Source organism: Boleophthalmus pectinirostris, unplaced genomic scaffold (genome assembly GCF_026225935.1).
Source record: "Boleophthalmus pectinirostris isolate CB_2022bp ecotype Guang Dong unplaced genomic scaffold, ASM2622593v1 HiC_scaffold_23, whole genome shotgun sequence".
Taxonomy (NCBI): domain Eukaryota; kingdom Metazoa; phylum Chordata; class Actinopteri; order Gobiiformes; family Gobiidae; genus Boleophthalmus; species Boleophthalmus pectinirostris.
The window spans coordinates 16289976-16310362 of record NW_026571207.1 but is presented as its reverse complement, the minus strand read 5'-3'; the positions used below and the strand labels follow the sequence as shown (position 1 = coordinate 16310362).

Genomic DNA, 20387 nt, shown 5'->3' with positions numbered 1-20387 from the left:
GGTTCTTCCCTCTGTCTCCAAGCACTTCTGGCAGTTTTGTAGCAAACTCTCTCCAATCCCTCTTTGACCTATTAGCTCCAAGCAGCTATCCCACAATCCATTGCATCAATAACAATTGAGAGAGAACAAATGAACCTCTTAAGATTCAAGGCTCCTGACCACTGAATGGGGTCAATCAAGCGACTATTAATTGGCTGTTTTTTCACCTAGACTAATTCTTGCACTTAATCTGTTATGTAGATCGCATGCACAGGGAAAGTGGGTTTGCATATACACGAATACGAAGACAAAGAGGTCTTCCTAATTAATAATGTATGTTTAAGCAGAGGAGCTCAATTTGAATGGCCACGGTGATGCGGTGTTGTGTTGAGGTCAGCGTAAACAAGAAACTTTTCCTCACAGTGAGCTGCATAATCAGTGGGAAAATCAGCAGACCACAGGAGGTCCAAGCTGATTTGTGCATTCATGAGGAGGGCTGTGTAATTTTTCGTATACATCTTTATTGATGTGAATACCATTACAACTGTAACAATAAGCCATGAACATTTAGCTGCTAATTGCCCAGAATCTCAGCTGGAGTTTACAGCTGAGAACATGGGCTTATGGGTTTCAAATCCTTATTACATGCCACATTTTCCAGGGTTTTTCTCATTCAAAAGAAATATTTTCTTTCAGTCAGTAACCACTGTAGTAACATCTTAATATTTTATCATTCTGAAACACATGGTTAAGTCAATCTTTTGAAGTTACCAAAAACCAAAACCAAATGCATTTTTGGCAAATTGTAATATGATTATATTGGTTTCCTTCTACACCTTCCTGAACCACCAAAATGCAAAATGTATGTACTCACACTGGCAAGGTGAGAGAAGTGTCTTACTCAAGGATGTGATTTCTATATTAGGTGAATAAAAATCGCAAAAACTACACTCCAAGTCACTACTAGAGGACTGAATTTGTGAAAGCTCTCCAAACCTAGTTACCATTACATCAGCTGAGGAGCAAAGGTGTCAACATCTTTATACAAAAATAAAATACAAAAAAATACCAAAATACATGCTAATTGACTTGCTTAGTTTATTATCAGCAACAAAACAAGCAACTACACTTTTCAGTACAACCCCTGCTGTCACGAATAACAATAGATACTCTAAGGTCTCTCACCAAACCCAACAAAATATGATTAATTTAGAACATTTTACCTCCCAGGAATAAAACCACTGTTCCCATTAGGCTCCCACAGCACAGGGGGAGCTAGGAATCATCTCTTCTCCACTCTGCTGGCTGCACCTAATTAAAATTTAATACTTTACCACATTTGCTTTGCATTGTATTCATCCCCATGCTATATACTCAACAATGACTGCAACATGAAAGCCGCCACGGGGATTGTTGTCTTCTCGCGCTGTTTGTAGCCCTAGCTGAAAATAGGACAGGCATTGAACATCCCTTTAAGACCCTCAAACACAGAAATGAATCATGGGTAGTCCTTTGTATGAGCTGTCACATATGTAGACGATTTTTCCTCAAGACATCTTCCATGGCCAATTAAGTACATTTCCCCACACTATGTTAAAAGGACAACAAAGAAGATGAAATGGATAGCTATTTACTGCCCATGCAAAACTACCCCAGCAAGAAAATGTATAGATCTGAGTGAGCATTGTGGCAGATATTTATGGTTACAGTGCTTTGATACTTGCTCCAATTTTGACAAAAGAGAGAGCGCAATGGCAAATCATTGTCATTGATCTGTGTGTGGTATGAATGGACTTCTGTGTGCAAATGGAGATGTTTTTTTATGTGAACTATAATAACTGTAGTGTCCATTCAGTTATTATAGAGATTGTAAATGAATGGAAGCTACTATAAAATTATATGTTGTGGTATAAAGCCAGTTGAATCAATAGACAAGTGCAGGAAAGAGCTAAAATTTATGGGTTTACGATATATAAATACAAGGTGTGTTTTGTAATTTGCTCGATCATATGCAATCTGTATATTGAATAATAAACTGCTAATTCTATAAAGGTGCACTATGTTTTAGATTTTCCTCTGGTTATTGTTTTTTTTTTTTTTTTTTTTTTTTGTAGCAATAAAACATCTGGAATTTAACAAATGGTTGATTTAGAAATCAAATGCCACAAATTTCTGGTAAATCAACGATATTTCCATAAAAACAAGCACCGCCCTTACCAGAAATGTTACAAAGTGCACTTTATATCAGTATGATCTAAAAATCTTTAGAGACACTTATTTGATAACAGACTGCCATATATTTTTTGCTTTTAAATTTGTTTAGCTGTCCCTTGACTGTAGCTAACGGGAGACCAAATAAATAAGCAAATATAAAGGAACGATATAAATGCTCCAAAGCACCATAAATAACAAAAACATTTTCCATGTTATGTTGTTTATGTATTTATTCATTCAAATATTGGGGGATGTTAGTAGTAATACCTTGTTTCCCCTGGAGTAGTCCATGGCATCAAAGATTTCAGACTTCTGGGATGGATGGTAGCTGCAGTGTTGTGATTTAAAAACATTGTCCAGATGACTTTGAAACCCTTGATACCACTGATTGTGAATAGATTTATAGACTCCACCCACCTCTTAAATGTTTGTCCTATTGTGTGTGAGTGAGTGAGTATGTGTGCGTGTGTGTGGGTGGGTGTAATCAATAGAGACGAGACAATGAATTATCAATCTTTGTCCATGTACGGATAGAATCAAATTATAGTCATTTTCATGCATTAATCTTCTTCCTTCTTTTTCTTGCAGGAGTAGTCATCTGTAGCAAATCTTAACTAGAACATCCATGGATGGCAAGACAATTTCAAAACAGAGAAGTCACAGATATTGCAGAAATCATGTCATGTTTTATGTGTTTTTTCTTTTTATTTACAACCTTACTGGGAAAATCACCCCCAAATTAGTTCATTTTATTAAACGTCCTGTGTCTTGTTGCCTGATTCATCAGATCCGACCTTGCAGCATTAGAATTTGTTCACTTGATGGTAGGTGGGTACTTTTTAAATGTATATATATATATATTTTTTGATCTATGTAATGATCCCATAGGAAGAAGGCAATAATGACTTTCCCCTTGATAAAATTCACCAAATATTCTTTTTGTTCTTTCTTTAAAATCCTTGATCCCAAGAATGGTTGCCAACACAGAATGTCTGGCTTTGTCTACATCCATCTCGACTGCTTTGTTTACTGTTGTGCTGTACCACAAAAGGGACCCAGACAGGCGCTTGAGTTTGACTTCATGGATTCACAGCTCTTCGTTGATTGGCCTGTGCATGGTCAACTTCCTCTCGCAAATCGTCTAGTGTATTTTGATTCCTGACCTATTATATTATAAAAGCAGCTCTTGAACAGCTCTTGAGGACACACAAGTCAGCTGTGTACTGTCTTCATCTAATAATCCGGTAATCAGGAAGAGCACAGTTAGCATGGTAGGTGAGTTTAGCATTACTGTGACTGCCAAACTCTACTCTGGCCTCTGAATAAAGTAATTGCGATGAACTTTATATACAGAACACAAGAAAGCACTTAATAACTCAATACATGATAAAAAATTGATCTATATTGTCATCATGTAATGTAAGATATTGCATTTTAATTTGTGTTTTCTTTCTAGTTTGGTCAGTAAACAACTTGCGGGCTCGCCACTATAGGGCAAGTGAGTTTGGACCAAAAAAGTTATAAGAAAGTAAACAACACAGCTGGTCTATCTCTCCAGGACACTGTCTGTTTTTTTTTTTTTGTTTTTTTTATACTCACAGTGACCAAAACAAGCCAACAGAGCTGAAAGGAATGCAAATGCAGATGCAGGTGGCTAAGTGGTGTCTAGAGCTGCTATTTAGCCCTATATACCGCACATAGCTTTATCAGACAGAGAGATGGAGAGAGCCCATTTGTGCCACTGTAAATAAGTGAGAGAGAGAGACTGGGGAAAGGCAACGCACTTGGTTATGTGAGGCTCTTATCATGAAGTAAGCACAGTTTTTTTATTTTAAAAAACACTACAAGGAAAGCTACATTTATGTCTATGTAGGAAGACAGGATAGAGTTTAGAGTGAGGTAATGCAACAAATGCTTGACAGTGGTTTGAAAACAAGCAATGGACACCTGCTCCCACCCCCTCCACAGTGTCCTGGTTGCAGAGAGGAGCAGCAGTGGCAGACGGCTCCTCTCACTCCTGTGTAGAACTGAAATGTTCAAGAAGTCCTTTGTTTCCACAGCCTATATCAGACTCTATAACCTGTCATAACCCAACCCATCACCCTGCAGAACTAGCACTTTATGAACACGAACTTTGCATCTTTCTATGTGCCTGTCTATCTACAAGCGGTTCAAACCCCTTGCATATGATTGTTGTATCTTTGGGCCTCACTTTCGTCAGTCCACCCCAGAAGAACCGTGGCTCCTGAAATAACTATTTTCAAATCATGAAATAAATGCAGTCAATTCAGTCAGACATCCATTAGAAAGTAAAGAGATCTACATACAGTACATGTACAATTTACTGGTCACTGCAACTGATGACCTGTCCTTAAATGTAAACTAAACTACGCACTGTAATATATTTGCTGGGACTATATTGGACTTTAAGGTACTTGTTCAATTACATTAAATCTTGTTTTTATGCTTTATTAAGGCTAATGAATGTGTTATTATAAAATGGTACCGAACACATAAAGTTACCCAATTTAGAGACTATATTTCGTTTTCCCACAAATGTTAAGCAAAAAAAAAAAAAAAAAAAGGATTGAATACTGCATTTTCTCCCTTTTATTTGGGACCACTAAGCTCTGGTTGTGTGTGTCCTATCCATATGACCTTCTCTTACTATTTCAGAATGCTAACCTATTTAGTCTACAGTAAACATAGGCACCTTACAGCTCTCTTAAAATTTAGTGTACAACTGTTCAGGAACATCAAGTCTTGTCATGCTCTTCTGACAGGGGCAATGAAGGGTTAATGTTGGAGCACGGAAGAACCAATCCCTTTCTTATTTATAGCATATGTGTGTCTTAAGTGTTGGTTGGTCTCACCTCAAAGAAAAGTGGGACATGAGGTCAAATTTTAGTCTACAGACCGTGTCTACAGCAAAAAACCTGTGCCAGAAAACATACGTAAAAACATTTAAAGTTTAATTTTTTTTTTTACTTGTGAGATTTGTTAGACTGTTGCCTGAATTGTTACCTCACCAAAAAACATATCTGGAGTTATGTTTTGTTCACACTTGTTCACACTTGTCTACATCCCCAAAGCTCAAAATGCTCTGTTCCACTTTGTGATGTCATGTAGTGGTAGTTACAGCTACTGTTCACTTTTTATCCAGTAGAGATGATCAATTCCAGGTCTGAAATAATCCAAATGAGTCAAGTGAAGCTGTATGGAGTTTAAAAACGCAGTGGATCACTTCCTGTTTAACACATGACATCACAAGGTGGAGTGATTTCTGCCTGAGAGAAGAACTCAACCTAAATAAGCAGGATTTGTGTATTAAACATGTGTGAATGAAACAAAATACAACTATGTAAAATGATAACAGATCAGAGAAAACAGCATATATACAAGCCGTTTAATGTACTCAAGCACGTTATAATGTTGATATTCTGAACCTGATACTACTGCTCTTAAAAACCCTGTCAACAAACATTGTCTAAAAGCTTTCTGCCAGATTTTCACAAACAAAGCCTCAAGGTTGAGCAGGGCAATGCTTGCCGTCACATGCAATTGACCCATTGAAGTCAACAAAGCAAGTTAAAATAAACAACAAGCATAAAAATAAATGCTGACAATTTTCAAGTACAGTTAGTATTAAAGCTTCTTTGTCTCCTTACTCTCAATAATGTTAGATATAACCACATTTCAGTCTCCAAGGAGCCACCACGTCCATGTGTAACACCTATATTGTGTTCAACTTGCTTTGCCATTCTAATCTTTCATAACTTGGCTGACTGGCTTTGAATGGCTTTCCCCCCGCCTTGTCACAGGTCTTTATGGCGGCTACGTCTGTCCGTCACGTCCTATCTCTGTTCTGTTGGATCGCCTGTCGACTTTAGCGGGCTGTACAAATGGAATAGATGTTTTATGTGTGCAGCCTGATGGTCATGTCTGTCTGGATGAGCTCTTTACCTTACATGCCCTTAAAGAATGGTGAGGTTATTATAAATTAAGCCAGAGCAAGTACATTTTTGAGTGAAGAAAGTTGAAACACTAAATGCACCAAATATTCTATGGGTTAATAGCACTTCTCCTGATTTTTACTGTCTAAAAAACAGGAAAAACAGAACTAGTGAATTAAAAAAAAGATTTTATTCCTTATTTACCACATCTTAATTATTCTTTCACAACTTTCAGATGCCAGAGTGGAGTTTTGTCATCACAGTAATGCTAACAACAACTAGTATGCTAACAACGTACTTCCTGATTCTCCCACAGTAAAAGTTTAAGTGAATGTAGACAGCAAATAGTGGTGTAATTTTGATCTTGAGAGCTACTTCAAATACACGAGAAGAAAATCTGGTACAGCCATCGAATTTAAAGGAGCAGTGAGTAACTTTTTTGGAGGGAATCCCCAATCTGTCTCCATGGAAATGTTTATACTTTGGTTTAAACTGTCCACAGTATGGTATTAAACTTGTCTGTCTTGCATTTATTGAAGTACAGGTGTTATTTATTGCTCAAAAATATCTGTACCCATTCTTACTGTGATTGAGGTTGCCTCTCCACAAATCTAACCTGTAATTTGGCTTGCAAGTCTCTGTAGAGATTCATAAGTTTACTGTGGAATATTCTAGACACATCGCCATGGTGACAAGCAAGTGATGGACCCACCAGAAGACCAGAAGTTACACTGTGCACCTTCAATCTATTGTCCTATAGTTTAATAATATCTTTGATGGGATTTGTCTCTTCTCATTGTTTATTACATTACAGAAGGGTTTTATGAATGCACAATTGAACTGGAATTTTCCTCATTAACCTTTCTGAGCGGCATCAGCAAAACTCATTTGTAAATAATGATTTTATACATCAATGAAAGTCGATGCAAAACAACATAAACCCCACCTGAAAGAGCATATTGATCTGTTCCTCTGGACTTTTGAGACAATTTCTCCAAGTTTCAAGGCTGCACAAGTGGAGAGTCAATAGCTGAGATACAAAGGAAGAGGATGCCACCTTAACCTCATCTCCTTGTAAGTTTCCTACAAACGTTTGGGAGTATAATCACCTCTTTAGGCCACAAACAGCATGGGCCAGTGCACACAGCTTTTTCGCATTCATCCAGACAGCCATGCTAAATGTTATTTTCTCCACAGCCAGGGATAAGGGAGGCCAGTGGACGGGGCATTCTCGCTGGGGGTCAGCTCCTCCGGGGAGGGCTCTGAAATGGGAATTTTGTGCCAGGCTGAGCAGCAGTTTCTCCGGGACTAACGGCTGGAAATCGTCCGTGGTGTGACTTAGACAGCTAAATAAACACTTCCACGACAAGAATGGTGAACATGATGACAGCTCAGCAGAGAGTGACTAAACTGACAACAAAAGAATTTCTTTTTGTAGTAAGAACAAAAATAGCAAGGAGCATTTTTTTATATGTTAAAGTGCATATGACAGACTACTAATTTCACTATATTTCACCATAACATACAAATTATTATAGGCACATATAAGATACAAAAAATCTTTCCTAGTTTGACAATGTTGGTGAAGTTTATAATTATAATTTTATTTCCTGGTTGGACAAGCAGGTGTGACATACTTGGAAGTTAATTCATATCTGTTACTTATATAAACAAGGGTCAAAGCTGGTCTATTTTACAAAATAAAAATGAATGACCACACTTTTATATTCTTAAATCACCGTTTCATCTGCCATAAAAACATGTGACTTGAATTTAAATGGTCCATGAACTTTTGTTTATTTATCTATTAATTGTGACAGATACTTCCGGTCATTTTCACCTTTTTTGCAACTTATCTTCATAAACTGCCACTTACCTGATGTAATACTACATACATGAAAACCTGTATTATGGATATTAAAATGATTCAAATGTTCGGTGTCTAAGGGCTGCATGTGGCAAGCAGTCACTACACATGTATTCACTATTCAATATTCACCTTATGTATTTAAAGGGCCCATATTACACTGGAAAAAAACAAAATCTAGTTAAATTAAAATTATTTAAACTAAGAACATTTTACTTTATTTGAGTTGATTCAACTTGACAAGTAAAATGATCGACCAATGGAATAAGTGCGTTTTTCTTAATTCAAGCAACATTAGCTTTTGTTTCTTATTTTAATTGCAAAAAGTTGTCGTTTTTCTTATTTTAAGTGTAGCAAAATGTATTTTCATATTTTAAGCACAAAAAGTCTAGTTCCATTGGCAGATCATTATACTTGTCAAATGAAATTTACTCAAATTATGATAAAACTTTCTTAATTCAAGTCAGCTTAACTTGGCTGGATTATATATATATATTTTTTTTGCAGTGTACGCTATTTTCTGATCCGTTATAACATTGTTTCCTCATCACAAATATACCTGGAGTTGGGTTTTGCTTCATTCGTATTTAGGCCGAGTTCTTCTCTGAAACAGGAAACACTCTATTCCACCTTGTGATGTCATGTGGTAATATACAAAGTAGTCCAGTGTGTTTTTACACTCCGTACGCATTCACTGGAATCACTTAGATAATTTGACAGTCAGACTAATAATAAAGGGTTACTTAAACATGCATGAATGAAAACAAAACTCAACTCCAGATATGTTTTTGATGAGATAACAAGATTAAAGCTCACAAGAGTCCATTTTGCGTGATATAAGACTTTTAAATTTATATGGAGGACACAAGGAGAAAGCAGACCCTACACTCTGCTGCTCTTGTTGTCTGGATCCACTCTCATGTAACGCTCTCATGTAGTGTCTCCAGGTCAGATGTGCAATGCGACTGGAGTTAATTTCATTCTCTTTCTGGGGCAGTCTGGTATTGCGGATGGATTTGGAAGTGAAGAGTATGTGGGTGAGTGGGTGAGACAAGAGTGACCATCACAGTTGAAACTTGACCTTTGATTGGTCAGAGAGCTATTAAAATGCTAACGCCAGTACAAGCCGAGAGATTACAATCCGACACTCAAGTTCAAATAGATGACGTCTTCTCCTGCTGTGAGCATGTGATTTATTTACTTATTAGACCTCAGATATAATTAAAGATCCTATGCAAAACTGAACTTTTAGCCATGTTGGAATCCCAAAAACATTCGTGAAAGTTGTGTTTTGTTTCACTCACTCACTCACTCACAGTTGTTCATTATTAGTTTGTCTGTCTCCAAAGATCAAAACACTCTGTTCCACTGTTTGATGTAATGAAGAAGAAGTTTTCAAGTTAACATACCTTTTACTTTTAGTTAAGTAGAGACTGGAAATTCCAAATGATTCTAGTGGCTTATGGAGTTTAAAAACACACTGAAGCCCTTCCTGTATTACCACATGACATCACAAGGTGAAACAGAGTGTTTGAAAGTCTGTTTGAGAGAAGAACTCAGACTAAATATACAGGGTTTCTGTGTCAAACATGTGAGAATGAAACAAAACACAACTACAGGTATGTTTGTATGAGGAGCCATTATAACTTAGATCAGAAAATAGCGTAATATGGGCCCTTTAAAGCCCCATTGTGTAACATTTTAGCTAAAAAATAGACTTTTTAAAATTCTTTTGGGTGTTTTTAATGTACTCAAAATTGCTTCCACGGAAATGTTGTTTTATATTCCCTAGTATGATACAGTCTGATTTTAACTTTTTATTTACATGGAATCATGCAGCTGACATGCCACCTCCAGAAAGTTACATAGTGTGGCTTTAAGCATAATGTGTCTAGAAGTTTCAAAGCTAAACAGCAGATGACAACAAAAAAGAGAATTGGAGAAATAAAGTTGAAATGGCTTTGGATAACAGAATCATTACAGTTCTTAATCGGCTACATATAAAAATAATCTATTTCCCTCAAATCCAATACGCCTGTTTTCTCTATTATTTCAGTTGCCACAACGAAATTACATTTTAGAGATAACATTCATTTAACCGACGTTTATTAAGGTTAAATAGAGAACATAGGGGCATTTAAATGTGGGCAATGACTCTGTGAATATGACTCATGGTAACATTGACAAGGGACAGGTAGATGACTTTGAGGAGGATTCCGTCTCCACAGCCACTGCACTTAGGGAATACATTATGGTACTCAGTTCTGTTTGAAGGGAAAGGTTAATCTCATGTCATTGTAGTGCATTAGTTAAAAAACATAATTTAACATGTGCTTCTCTCATACATCTTTTCTGTGATAGTTAGAGGTGAATTTTCTGAAATGAGAAAACTGAACGTGCCTTGCGCCAAAATTGGAGGAATGAATTCTGATCCTTGGTCGTCATTATGAATGTTAATCAACTGTTTTAGCACCCACTATTACCTATTTTAAACCCGTCATTCTCTCAGACTAATCATTAGACTATATCCTGGTCATCGCCTACAGTAAGCCACTCTGCGCTGTAATTTATCTCATTTCGCTTCCATCGGCGCGCCCCCATCCTAATTACGCCTCATTAGTAAAGAGACGCCATCAAAACAAAACTTGCGGCTCCTAAAACGTTTGCATGTCGAGAGGTGAGGTTTGTAGTGTATTTAAAAGCATGCGACAGTGACATAAAAAGACACGTCAACCGATCTATCCTTCAGCGCACGCACTGACCCAGGGGCTGACCAGCTGCCCGGAGCGCGCATCCCGCCTTATGAGTGGATGTGCGCGAGCCCCTGAGCCCCCTGGACTCGGAGGGAGGGGGGAGGAGGAGAAGTTTCCCCAAAAGACAAGCGCGGATCACTGAGAGACGCGGAAAGAGACGATGCCTTTCTCGTATAGACCGAACTCACGAGCTGCGCAGTGGATTTTCTGATTTCCTTCAAATTTATTTTTCTTGAACTTATTCCGGGGGTTGGGGGAGATATTTTTGAGACAAAGGATGCTCCCAAGGCTCGTTCGGATTGTATATGTCCTGTCTTTCTGGGTTTTCCAGGGAGGATTTATCAGGTGAGGCGCGCAAACATTTCTGATTACTCTCCTTTTTGTCAACTTTTTCTTCACATCTCATCATCTCACGCGTTACACAGTTTCGTCGTCTTTTCATTTTATTGTTTGGATTTTATACAGTAAGGTAAACATTATAGATATTGAACTATACGAAGAAAACGATGCATTTTCAAGGTGTAAATTCGCACAAAAACAGGCACACAACAAGCGGCTGTTGGGAGAGGAACGCACGCTTTACGCACAGTAGGATCGCGCACCATCAACTCTGAAGTCACTTTGATATAATATAAAGAGGTTTGACTCCGGCATCTTATGTAACTGCTATAATTAATTACTGTTCTATTGTAAAGAGGTACCCATGAAATATCAATTTAGGTTTTAGAGACAAATATTTTTGTCAATTAATTCCGTAAAAGACAATGGACGAAGTATGCCTTTCATTCTGTTCGCAAACTAAGCATATTTTTCCCATTGTCCATTGTGCATATTGATTATTGACGAGAAACAAATAAGAATAGAGCGGTCAATGTGTCTTCTCTGCTGCTTTACCCTGTCATTACACTTTGTCCATACAAGTCACTTTTCTGTCTACTTTTAACACACTTTCTTAAATAATTTGGTTTTCATCCCTGGAAATATTGACATAGGTCATGGAAAAGTGATATCTTCATAAACTACGAGTCAGTCAAGAGAGTCTTAAAAAGATGTATGGATTGATCTCAGCAATGAAATACCTTGTAAAAACTGTGCAAAATTTGGATTTATATACGCGGGAAGAACAGAAGAAACATGGCTCATCGAATGACTACTTTTTCCTTTGCTCCTTTGCTCCTCCGCCTCACCCCTCTCCTGTCTGCTGTCTGTCCGTGGCCCAACTTTGATTTGCTCTCTGAGTACTTTTCCCCCTATTTCATGGCCCGTCAAACTCAGGTGTGAACATCTGCATAATCCTAGAGGGAAGGAACCGGCTCATGACCGGGTGAATCCCCAGGGTGGAGAGGGCCCCCGTTTTGAGAGAGAGAGAGAGAGAGGGAGAGAGAGAGAGAGAGAGAGAGAGAGAGAGAGAGAGAGAGAGAGAGAGAGAGAGAGAGAGAGAGAGACAGACAGAGAGAGAAGAGAGAGAAGTCAACAGTCAGCTGTACTTCATCTTTGTAGCGCCACGCTTTCACAGTAGCCTTTTGGACACAGGTGGGAGGAGTCCACAAATGTGGTTGGGGAATGATACATAGTGTATCTAGGATGCTGTGCAAAAGTTTAATGATGTAAGTAAGGTGTGGAGAAGGTGACACTGTGAAATGGCTGTCTGTGATGCCCCATTTACATTTAAAATATAAACTTTATTGTACTATTTAGTTTAGTGTATTTTGTTCAATTCTCTTTGTGAATTGTGCATTTTGAATTACCTCAAGAACACGAGTTGGCTCTTCAGAGTGCTCAAATCATTTGTTTTTCTGTGTGGTCATCGTGTATGGAATTAGTTTCTTTGTATTTAGCACTACAAACTATACTCTCAGCACTGGTAGAAAAACCACAGAGTACACTGAGGATGATTCATGTAGTCGTTGTAGATCAGAAAAGTGGTGGTCATTTCAGAGCGATGAGGAGAAATGATTTGGATAGAGACACCAAGAGATGAGAATGTGCTACTGTCACAGATCTGAAACAGTGATTGTCATGCAAAATGGGGAGCGAGCTGCTTTGGTGTGATGTGTTCAATGCACTTATGTGAAAATGAGAATCAGGATGAAGGGTGTGTAATAGATAAGTATATTCAGAGGAAGACTTGATGGCAATAGAGAGCTCCTACTGCCTTGGTGTGAAATACAAGGAAGACTGCTGGTAATGTCGCTTACAGTTGAATTGTCAGCAAGATCCTCATGACTACAGCTGTCAGGTACTACTCTAAAGTGGCCTATAGGCATTTTCCATGAGACTGTGGCTCAAGAAGAAAACAGAATAACTGAGCACTTAATGAGATAAAAGGATCAATTTAGAGCCGGGTCATAATACTTCGCATTTTCACTTATGGCTTCTGCATTGATCAGGTGGTTTCTCCATTGCATTTCTGATCCTTGGAGGCTGTGTCTCATTTAGTCTTGTATCATTTTCTGATATTGCCTTGATTACTCGAAGAGTTAGGGTCAAACCAGGGTCAGACTTGTAACTGCTAAACCTATGCTGCTCAATATTGCAAAGTTTGACAGTTCCAGTGAAAAATGGTGCTGGTACTTTTATTTGTTTGATAATTTGTAAGTGCAATATTTGTATAAAACATGATAATAGAAAAAATAAATACATAAATTGACATTGCCTAATTGCACTTTATAGCACCCTCTATTGGAGAAACATGCCCCTAATCCAAACTCACTACAAATACATGTGGGTAGTACTGAAAAAAATGTTTTAATTGTGCATGTTTAATTTAATTTAATTTTTTCCTGACAAGCATTATGTTTGCAAGTAGATTTGAAATGTATGTTTTAATTAGGGCCGGGCACGTTAACGCGTTAACTTTGCATTAACTAATTAAGTCATTAACGCCGACAATTATTTTAACGCCGTTAACGCAGTTTTTATTATTTATTTATTTTATTGTAAAGGTCTGTTTCTCACTGGCTTTTATTTTGAAAAAGTCCACCGCGAGCGTTTCTTTAAGTTTGACGTGTTTTCTTTACACTTTTTTCACTTTTTTCTGACCACGTGAGATGAAACGTGCCCGAGCCTCCGCGAGCTGCGGGCCCGGCCGCGGGTTCGGCCGCAGGCTCTGACTCCCGTCGCGGCTCCGGCCGCGGACTCAGCCGCGGGTTTCCAGTAAAAGAGCGCTATACTCTACTTTTTAATTCATTAATTGGTTTTGCGTATAACATGCGATTAATCGCTCGAACTCATGCGATTAATCACGATTAAAAATTTTTATTTTTGCCCAGCCCTAGTTTTAATAAAAGGATTCTGTTCAAACTTTTCACATTTTAAATGCCTGCAGAAGTATTGACATAAAGACTGTAAAATAAAGCAACAAGAATCAGATTTCAGACCATGTTTGTACAGATTTAAACTCTAAAGTTTTTATGCAGAATAAGACAGAGATACAGGGAAATTACAGTGCTTCAAAAACCAAAGCCTTTGCGATTTGCTAATTGCGTCCATTCAAATTGTGATTTCAATTAGATAACGTTTAATTGTGCAGCCCTTCATGTGTGTAAAGGATACTAGTGCAGTATGGCATCATTTATGGAAGACAAAAATTCATAACTATTAGCTACTATTATGAAATGCAAATTCTTCAAAGTTATTATTTTAAGCTCCAAACCATTTAAACTGAGTTATGTTTTTACCCAATGGAAATTTACTCTTTGGATCTCTGCTTGTTTGATTTGTGTTGGTGGTAATCTTTTGTTTGATTCACATTCCATTTAAAAGACTGTGGTGTAATTTTCCACAGTTTAAGAGCCACAAAACCCCAGTTCTTCTGGGGTCCCATGAGACAGTGTCCCTGATGTGATGGAGAGCGCTCTGGCAGTTAAAGCCTTGAGAAAACAGTGACTAGCATATAATTAGATTTTCTCCCGTTCTAGTTGTATTGGAGTCATGATCAATATACAATATAGTTTCTATTATGAACACTATATTGAGAGTGTAGAAAAGCACTTTGGCGTATAGGAGCAGGAAAGGGTTGGAGGAGCAGGGAGAGACATTTGTCAAATTAGAACCTGAAATCATGATGCAGATGGGGGAATGATCAACCGTATCCTAACAGTACAATAAGTAGTAATAGTATTGGGTCACTTATGCAATGACTTTAGATTTTTGCATTTATTTAATTAGCTTTTACTTTGAGCCTCGTCTCCACCTCCACAGATCTGACCTGTAACTTGGCCCAGTGATGTATTAAGTGTAAAACCTGGGTGTTTAGTTTACTCCATACTGAGTAACATCTCCAAGGAGACATACTACTATTTCTGCTACTACTGCTGCTGCTACCACTACCAACCGAATGACGAAGATGAGAATGCTGACTGGGTAATGGTCAAAAGGACAAGATGGCAGATACAAGCAGTTGAAATGAGTTTTCTCCTCAGGGTGACTGGGCGCTCCTTTAGAGATAGGGTGAGGAGCCCAGTTACACGGGTGGAGCTCGGAGTAGAGCCGCTGCTCCACATCGAGAGGAGCTAGCTGAGGTGGCATCTGTTTCGGATGCCTGCTGGACGCTTCCCTCAGGAGGTGTTCCAGGTATGTCCCACTGGGAGGAGGCCCAAAACACGCTGGAGGGACTATGTCTCTTGACTTGCCTGGGAATACCTCAGGGTCCCCCCAGAGGAGTTGGAGGAAGTGTTCGGGTTGAGGAAGTCTGGGAGTCCCTGCTTAGACTGCTGTCCCTGTGACCCAGCCCCAGATAAGCAGAAGAAAATGGATGGATGGATTAAAAAAAAACCTAGCCCTAGTCAATGTTATGAAAACAAAAACAAGCAATTGTAAAGATGCAAAATGTTCAGAGCATTCACTTAAAACCACATAAAACAATTGATTTAGCACAATGGCAAATCTCTTCACAGTTAGTTGATTTTGTTTCATGTATTTTTCTTCTCCATTGAGTTGCTGCTGCTGCTCTTTGTGGTAGTGAATTGTGCTTGAAGCGGAGGACAGTGGATGAGATGAAGGCTTCCCTCTGCCCTTGCCTTAAGTCAGTGTGAGCTTATGAATCATAACTGAATATGTATTATGATCCAGGGGAGTTAGGCCTTCACTAATATAAGATCTGATATGCTGCTGGAGAGGCTGTGGATCTGGGGAAGAGCTGGTGCTCTGCTGTCAGTGAAATGAGTGAGGAGGAGATAGAGAGATGCTCGCTTATTCTGGGGTCAGAACTTAAATTAACTTATTTCAGTGCTGTGTTAAAGTAGGACAGTGAGTTTGTGCTGTGCTGCTGTTACACTATTGTTACTTTTAGGAGTTCAGCTGGTGGAGTATTATAAATATTACTGCTAATATTTCTGCCTACCATGTTATCAGTTGATACAACTACTATTACAACTTCTACTACTATGACCATTTCCTGTGCTAAAAGTTGCTCTAATGCAATTTTCCTCTGCTGTTACTACTATGACTTCTATCAGTTCTACTGGTCCTACTTCTGCTCACTTCTACTTATTTCAGCTTTGTGTGGGTATTCAAAACAACTGTTCTATACTTGAGGAAAAAATAGGTCAATAGTTAAAGAGAATTTTGCTTAAATCTTGGAGAATCCATCTGAAATGACATATCACTTAGTTTTGACAGTTTACTAAGCACATTTTGCCCAAATCTAGTCTAAGCATAGAAAAAAGTAGCTGTAATTGAGCACCATACAGATAAATCTATCATGTTTTTTAAATAAGAATTTCCTTAGTATTTACTAATAAGATATTTCACTTAAATCTTTCTCAGGTTTAGTAGTAGGGCACTTTTTTCTGTATAGTATTGCACTTGCGGTTACTGTATGACTATTGCCATTGCAACTGGCAGCACTGGCATCCCTGTGAATTAAGTTTATAACAGCACTTTGCCAACTTCTATTTGAAGAACTCATTTTGAACTTTGGGGTGATATGAGATGTTTTGCCAAATGTATTAAACAGATGGAAATTATTTATGAAATATATGTGTGCGTGCAACCCTAGGCACAGAAGGAGCCAAATTTAATTTATATAAAATCTGGATGTTTTCCAGCGTATTAAATACTCTTTTAAACACTCCCCATGCACTTTTAAGTTTAGGGAGAAAACTAGAACAATAAGTCAAACTTTGAACAACTCTTATCACTCTTGTATTCTGAACATATTGCAGTTCGCTTATCTTCAAACATTAATATTTCTCACTGTTTCCATGGAGAGCTTTCCATTTACTTAATAGTTTTAAGACAAGTGAGAGCGTGAATGGGGCTGAATATTAAAGAGTGTTGAGTTAACTTTTCCTGACTTTTCCTGTATAACCTTATGCAACATCGTCTATTGTAGTAAATGTGAAGACAAGAACTTAAAACCTCCCAAAGCACATTGTCACTTTGCATAGCTGTGATAGTATCAGATTTGCTCCATTCTGCTCCTGTCAAACAAACACCTGATTAGGAGAAACAGTTTGGTGAGAAGTAAACACCATTTTGGCAGCTCAAACAGGCAAAGTGTAGAAAGACTATCTTTGGGAGATGGATTTAATTAAATTCTGTTGCTAGTCCCAGATGGTGTGGTACAATCTCACAATGTAATGTCTTTAGGCAAGTAAACAGTGGAGGAAAAATGGCTTGTCTTCATATATATTGTGCAAATATTATCTCTTTTACGAATTAAAAAAAGAGAAAAAAAATTTAATGAAAACAAGAATTGACTTACAGTATAATGCAGTAACTCAAACTCATAACTTCTAATCCCTTAATTCTGTGTTTACTGAATTAAGATTTGTATCATTCTGAAAAAAAAAACTATTTGTACATTGTGACTTAAATCTTTGTTCATGCTTTATTGAAGCTAATTAAGGTGTACTTCCTATAACTTGGTCCATCATAGGTTTTGAAAAGTTTAGTTTTTTTAAAACTTTGGACAGTTTTTAATGTCTCAAAATGTCTTCCCTTCCACAAAACTGTTTTCAAAATCTACTTGTTCCGATAATTTTTCTACTCAAATTTCCTCTGCTATGCAATTTGGCAACTTTTTTTTGTCTTTGGTCCCATGAGGTTAATTTGGTCTTCCAAAATAATAATAATAATTTATGTTATTAATTTCTTTTTTAGATTCTGAGCAGTCAAAACTGACAGGCATGAAAACAAACTCTTGGTCTAAAAAAAAACAACCTAATAACATATTCTTTTTGTCTTTAACATGATACAAAAAACTTGCACAAATTCATAGCAAGTAAGACCACAAACTATTGTCAGTACATACGTAACGGTCTAGGAAATATCAAGTTTAGTATTTTGAAAAGCTTGAATAAGCCATACAACAGCCCTATTAGTGCTTGCTAGTTACCAGCTTGATATAAAGTGTTGGTATTCTCCATGAAAGCTAGACACAATATTGTAAGCGGATTATAGGTGGGTCTTTTGACATTTTACCTTGTGCATTTCTGGCTGGTTGCACGTATAGAAAAGCCGCTCTCCGACAGCACACGGCCTTTGGATGTGACCACAGCTGTAACCTGGGTTAAGCCACAATAAGCCCAAGGTTAGGCTTGAATGCCACACACCCACTTAGCATTGTAATAGCAGATGTAGACTCAGACTGTCTCCAAGCCTCATGTCAGATGTCAGAAAAGTAATGTCAGCTTACTGCACACACCCGTCTGCATGTGTCACGGCCGGGATTATGGTACCATGTTGGCACTCATCACAGAGAGAGGGAGTGAGAGGGAAAGACGATGGCAGTAATGACAGTGGCTTATTAATTGGACGTTGGTAAAAATCCTAATTGCTAGTTGAAAATAAGTTTCATTACTTACAGATGCTTTGACCGGTGAGACATGATTCTGTTTGAATGCAGGAGGGTCTGGGATGAGACCACAGAGCGTGTCAAAGAACAGTTACATTTTGTGGACAAACCATGTGTTTCTCTGATTGGTTAATGCACCTATCCGTCATGCCCATCGGAATGTATTGACCATGGTGACAAAAGGCAAAGATTGGTAAACACGGCCAAAAGAGTTTTAAGATTGTGTTAAACAACACATTTTCAGGAGCCTGTGAACAATACAAGTGTTAAAGAGTTTGATTTTCAACTAAAAAGGTGAGAGGGTGGCAGTAGCTCAGTGGGTTGAGCATTTGTCCACTGACCCATAGGTTGGAGGTGCAATTCTAGCTCTGTGAATGCTGTCGTTATGTCCTTGGGCAAGACACTTAACCAACCTTGCCCCCAGGGTCTGCGTACACTGGTGTGTGAATGAGTGAGTGGTTTCTTGTTGTAAAATGCTTGAATGTGGAAAAGTGCTATCTAAAAATGTGACCAAATGTGTGACCAGTGGCTAAGTGAAAAAAAACTTTGGTTAGGAAGCATGCCTATGTTAACCCATTTTTAATTTTGTTTGTTTGTTTATTTGTTTGTTTTTTTCCAAAATTAAGCTCTATGTTCCCACATTTCCTTTATCATCAATTTGCATCCGATTTTATCCCCATTTCTCCCAATTTGATCGTCAGTTACACCCAACCTATTATCCAACAGCAGTTCAATACAGATGTAATGTTGAGGTCATGGTGCAAAGGATCCTAGGTTGAAATGACTCTGAGTCATTCCTTTAAATGTGATAAATAAAAATAAAAATAACTTGAAATAGTGTTTCATTTTGAGAAAAATCTTAGAAATGAGGGAACATAGACCTGTGGGACCATAGGGCTGACCCCACTGGGTAATGCTAGGTTGTGGGATTGTGACTGATTAAAGTCCAACTTGAGTGACAACGCTTCAGACAGTGCCCTGGGTTAGCATCACACCCCCAGAGAATTATGATATCAGATGCAAATAACAATAACAAAAGCATGCTGTTCTAGCTGGCCAGGCAGGGTTAGCAATCAGGTATAACAATGCTACATATATGTGTGAGGAATCCAAGTTTCTGATACTGGTGAGTGCAATTTTTATTTATTTATTTTTTGTCATTTTCAAAAATAGTTTATTCAACTTCTATCACTATAAAACATCTGTTACCATTAGCAAACAGAACTGACAATCAAAACCTTTTTCAGTGTAGCAGTAGTCACACCGATTGTCTTCAGATTATAAACCCAGCTAATCATTGTTGAAAAACCTATAAAAAGAACTAGTGATTATTCAAAACCCACTTTCAAAATCCCGTTCCCAATTTTGCCATCCTTGTCTGACAGAGACTTGAAATACATTTAAGTGATAAGGGACTGTACACCTCCGGGCGGCCTGCTGTGGACACCATGCCGCACTTTGAGTCTTTTTAAACCTGGAAATCCCCACACAGCTCTGGCTCGTGCGCGGTGCTGACGACCAGGAAGCACGGAGGCCGACAGATGGCATGTTTACGTGAGTTAATGACTAAAAAATGAGCGCGGAACTGGAGTCTGCAGTTGAACAGACGGTTTGCCCTATGCACACTGGCTCTGTACTTACCACTGAAATATGAAGACCGCAAGTACCGAAGCGATCCATCACTAGATAAACAAAGTACTATCCCATCGAGGATTACGCCTTGGTTTAATTGTGGCTTGTTATATTAAACTTCAAAACAAATCATTATTCATTCTGTCCATTCTCCAAGGTGCGTCTGGCTGTAGTTTTCGCAGACGACG

At 38.1% G+C, this 20387-nt stretch overlaps 1 protein-coding gene and 1 long non-coding RNA gene across 2 annotated transcripts in view; one reads left to right on the top strand and one right to left on the bottom strand.

The window, feature by feature from the left end:
• The window catches only part of LOC129410645 (uncharacterized), a 134732-nt gene that overhangs the window by 48902 nt on the left and 65443 nt on the right, over nucleotides 1-20387 (bottom strand). The window lies entirely within an intron of this gene.
• Nucleotides 11029-20387, top strand: part of glra4a (glycine receptor, alpha 4a) — a 56295-nt gene continuing 46936 nt past the window's right edge. The window contains exon 1 of the mRNA XM_055159237.1: nucleotides 11029-11111. Within this exon, the coding sequence (XP_055015212.1) occupies nucleotides 11044-11111 (68 nt within the window). The 5' untranslated portion in view covers nucleotides 11029-11043. The remainder of the gene's footprint in view (nucleotides 11112-20387) is intronic.